Source organism: Prunus dulcis, unplaced genomic scaffold (assembly GCF_902201215.1).
Source record: "Prunus dulcis unplaced genomic scaffold, ALMONDv2, whole genome shotgun sequence".
In the NCBI taxonomy this organism is placed as follows: Eukaryota; Viridiplantae; Streptophyta; class Magnoliopsida; order Rosales; family Rosaceae; genus Prunus; species Prunus dulcis.
Genome location: NW_023010118.1, coordinates 16,089 through 20,196, shown reverse-complemented (window position 1 = coordinate 20,196; position 4,108 = coordinate 16,089). Strand labels below are relative to the sequence as shown.

The 4,108-nt window shown below is 37.5% G+C and overlaps 1 protein-coding gene across 1 annotated transcript; it reads right to left on the bottom strand.

Annotated features, from left to right (window-relative positions):
• Nucleotides 1-975: 975 nt before the first annotated feature.
• LOC117612938 lies at nucleotides 976-2,863 on the bottom strand. The gene is made up of 4 exons (XM_034341568.1): nucleotides 2,587-2,863; nucleotides 1,770-2,243; nucleotides 1,271-1,595; nucleotides 976-1,162 (listed from the first exon to the last, which is right to left on the bottom strand). Exons 1-4 carry the CDS (start codon nucleotides 2,861-2,863, stop codon nucleotides 976-978), a joined length of 1,263 nt encoding a protein of 420 aa, XP_034197459.1.
• Between the last annotated feature and the right edge of the window lie 1,245 nt (nucleotides 2,864-4,108).

Below are 4,108 nucleotides of genomic sequence, written 5' to 3'. Positions count from 1 at the left end.
GCACATGTATAGCCCTTTATTGCTTGTGTATTGCCCCCGTATATCCTTTTTTTTTAAAAGTCTATTGGAATAAATTTATAGGGGGATTATGAAGTTTTTGTATTGCCATTGTATAGCCTTTTATTGCTTTTGTATTGCTACCTTATTGCCCCCGTATATCTTTTTTTTCTTCAAGTCTGTTGGAATAAATTTATAGGAGGAGTATGAGTTTGTGTATTGCCATTGTATAGCCTGTTATTGCTTTTGTATTTCTATTCTATAACCTTTTATTGCTTGTGTATTGCTACTATATTGCCCCAGTATATCTTTATTTTTTCAAGTTTGTGTTGGAATAAATTTATAGCAGTATGTGTGTTGCCATTGTATAACCCTTTATTGCTTGTGTATTGCTATTGTATTGCCCCTGTATATCTTTTTTTTTTTCAAGTCTGTGTTGGAATAAATTTATAGGAGTATGTCTATTGCCATTATATAGCCCTTTATTGCTTGTATATTGCTAGTGTATTGCCTTCGTATATCCCTTTTTTTTTTTTTTTTTTTAAAAAGTCTGTATTGCATGAATGAAGGTGGGGATGGGGGTGAGAATGGCATACCCACCCCCGATTCGACCCACTAAATCGGAAAATTTGAATTCACAATATAGGCCCAAAAATGACATCTTTTAACAACAATGTAGCACATAGAATACGCAATACATACCAAATTATGAAAATTTAACAGAATTCACAATCCACAAAACACCAAACCCAATACAAATACAATTCAAATTCACACTCCATAACAAACCAACACAATTCATAACGTATGTCCAACATTAGGTAGTGGAACATTGTTTTTACAGGTGCTTTTATTGTGGCCTGTGCCACTACACCTTGAGCATTTTCTCCTTAGGATATCCTCTCCTTTTGACGGAATCCTTAGCTTCTTTCATCGGCCTGGCATCACCTTTGCATTGGGAGGATGCACAACTCTACTTTAGACATCTTCAGGAATAACCCACAGCTCTTGAGGCTGTACCAGATAGATGGTAAATGAATAAGCATCCAACCATGTATTTCGAGTGTAATAACGAGAAGCCATGGAGTATACATTTAGTTTCAAGAAACGGCAAACTGCAACTACATGCTTGCAAGGTAGTTGCTCAAGCTGAAACTTCTTACAACTGCAAGTGTTATTCGTCAAATGTACGTGGCTGTCCATATCACCGTCCACGACATTATACTCTACGTGATTCAGTTTCACGACATTCATCCTTCAAGCACATTCCAACCTACGTCTCAGCTTCTTCTCGCCAAAGTCAGGGCACAATGTTGATGAACATTTCAAAGCGAAATCATGACGTTTACTGAACCATTTCACAAGCAAATTGATGATTTCATCAATCAAATGCACCATTGGTAGCATCCTTGCGAATCGAAGGACTGGGTTGATTGACTCCGCAATATTTGTTGTCATTACATTGTATCGACGTCCATCCATGTGAGCTCTAGACCACTTGTGTAATCTTGCACTTTCAAGATATTGAGCAACCTCATCATTTCCCTTGATCTTGCGAAAATGACGATCAAATTCAGCGATGCCATAAGATTTTGCAACTTGTTCAAAGTATAGCAATAATTTATCACGTTTTTTTCAATTTGAAAGTGCGTTTCTTGTTCCCCTTCATATGGTAAAAGCATATGCCATGTTGCGTCGTTGGAAAAATGTTGTGCCACACATTCTCGATGCTAATATCCTATTAGAAATAATCACAAGATTTGGACACTCACCAATGACTTCATGAAGCTTACTGAAAAACCAATGCCATGAGGCATCCGTCTCTAAATCCCCAATTCTAAAAGCAAGAGGATATATATTTCGATTTCCGTCAAATGCATTGGCAACAAAAAGGACACCCTTATACTTACATTTTAAATGCGTGGCATCCACAGCAATGACTGGCCGCATCGAAGATTGAAACCCTCTAATACATGCCCCAACAGCCATAAAAAAATACAAAAAGTGATTGTTCTCATCGGTGTGGATGTATGTCCTTGTGCCGGAATTCACACGCTCTAATTCGTGACAATAAGCTGGAAGGAGAGAATATGCCTCCTCTACTGAACCTCTAATGGACATTAGAGCTAACTCCCTCGATCTCCAAGCTTTGCAATAATTAATGGTGACACCAAAGTTTTGTTTCACATCTCTGATTATATCACTTGGTGTGTATATTGTGCGAGAATCTTTCAACTTCCGCTTCACTACATTACCAACGAGTTTAGCACTTGTGTGACGATGCTTGTCATGTATAAACTCATATCACATTCATGGACCGGATTATATTTCACAATCATGAAGTTCTTTTCTCCATAACTAGATGCACGAAGCCGCCATGGGCATGGACCTTGAGAACAAACCACAACCAATCGACTCTTACAAGACTGCTTCACCTTAAATTCAAAGTGACCTCTCAGTGCTGCCAACTGTGACTTGTTGGACAGGGCTTTCTTACTAGAGAAAATTTTCCCAACTTCCAATTTTGGATCCCAATTATTCCGTGAATACGCGCTTTCAATATATTCTTCTTCATCATTTACAATATACCCAAATTGCGCATGTTTTGTTCACCCATTTGCCTCAAATTATGTTGAATAGAAAGTTCAAACGTTATTCCGCCCACTTGTGAAAATGTCTCCAAATGGGCCAAAATAGGAAGGGCTGAGTGCATTTGCAAGCCATTCATTTCTGTACCATTATCACCACTATGCATCACCTCCACCCCTGTAAAATCAATCATGTCTAAATATTCTATTCCAAAATCACCATGTACATCACCATTGCTTTCAACTATGGCATTTGAAGAACAAGCCATCCGACTCATATCCGTCATGATATGCATACGATCACCTACGACATTTGTCATTCCTCTGTCTTCTATGCTCACTAGTAAAGAAGCCACTTTCAAAGGAATTACGTCACAAATGTACTTATAAAAAATTTAACATCCTCAATCTTGATATGCTTACACTCATTCGAGGATATTGAAACTGAGAACTTTAAACAAAGCTTGTCTTCCCTGTTGTTTGTATTAACAATCTTATGCACCTGTTCCAAAAGCTCACCAAATGTGATGTTTCACGCAACTATTATGCCTTTTGAGTCACCCCCTTCATATGTGCACATCTTCTTTGAGGTAACCATTCTTCCATTGTAGCAAACTAAAATTGCAATCGTGTCCATTTCTGACCATCATAAAATTTCCTTTTGTTAACACATGTTAAGCTACCAATATAAAAAATTTATCAGCTAGTGTATAAACCATATTGATAAAACATCAATTAAACATTAATAACCAACAATTTTAAAACATCAATATTATACAAAGTGAAACGGTTCAGCTAGCATAGCTATGTTTCAAGCTCCAGCAAGGAAGGCATGTATCAAAAACTCTTAAAGTTAAATCCAACCCAAAGCCATTAACCTAGGGTATCCTATTACTAACTAACTACTTACAAATTGCCAAACTTTGATTGTCCATGGTTGTTTCATATCGAATATCATCCAAAAGAATGAATACATTACTTTCAAGGAGATCTGCAAGTCCAAGTCTCAATTATAAAATAGTGTATGCATCATTTCAAAGACAAATCATAAGCACAAAATAGTGTATCCAATTCCAAGAGCTTAACAACCACAAGAAATATTTGGTAAGTGTCATTCAATCACAGAAACAGCAAGCCACAACAGAACCCATTAATATATCATTCAAAATAGTGAAAGCAATCACCAAATAATCTCAATCAATCAAAAAAACCCACAAAACAAAAACAAAAACAAAAACAAAACCAATATTAGAACTCACCACAGTGAAGATCGACGAGGAAGGTGTCGTGGCTTTGTGGTGGAAGTCGACAATGGAGGTGGCAAGTCAAGACTGTGGCTTCGTTGTGGAGGCCGACAACGGAGGTGGCGAGTCGCGCCTTGTCTAGGTTCCTGTCCAAATTTGGGGTTCAACTTTGCTGTTGAAATCAACTCCTAGTTGGTAGATATAACTAAGATGAGATAGAGTTAGGGGAGATTCTATGGTTGAGGTGGATTGTGTAAGGTTTGGCAGAAGGAAGAAGAA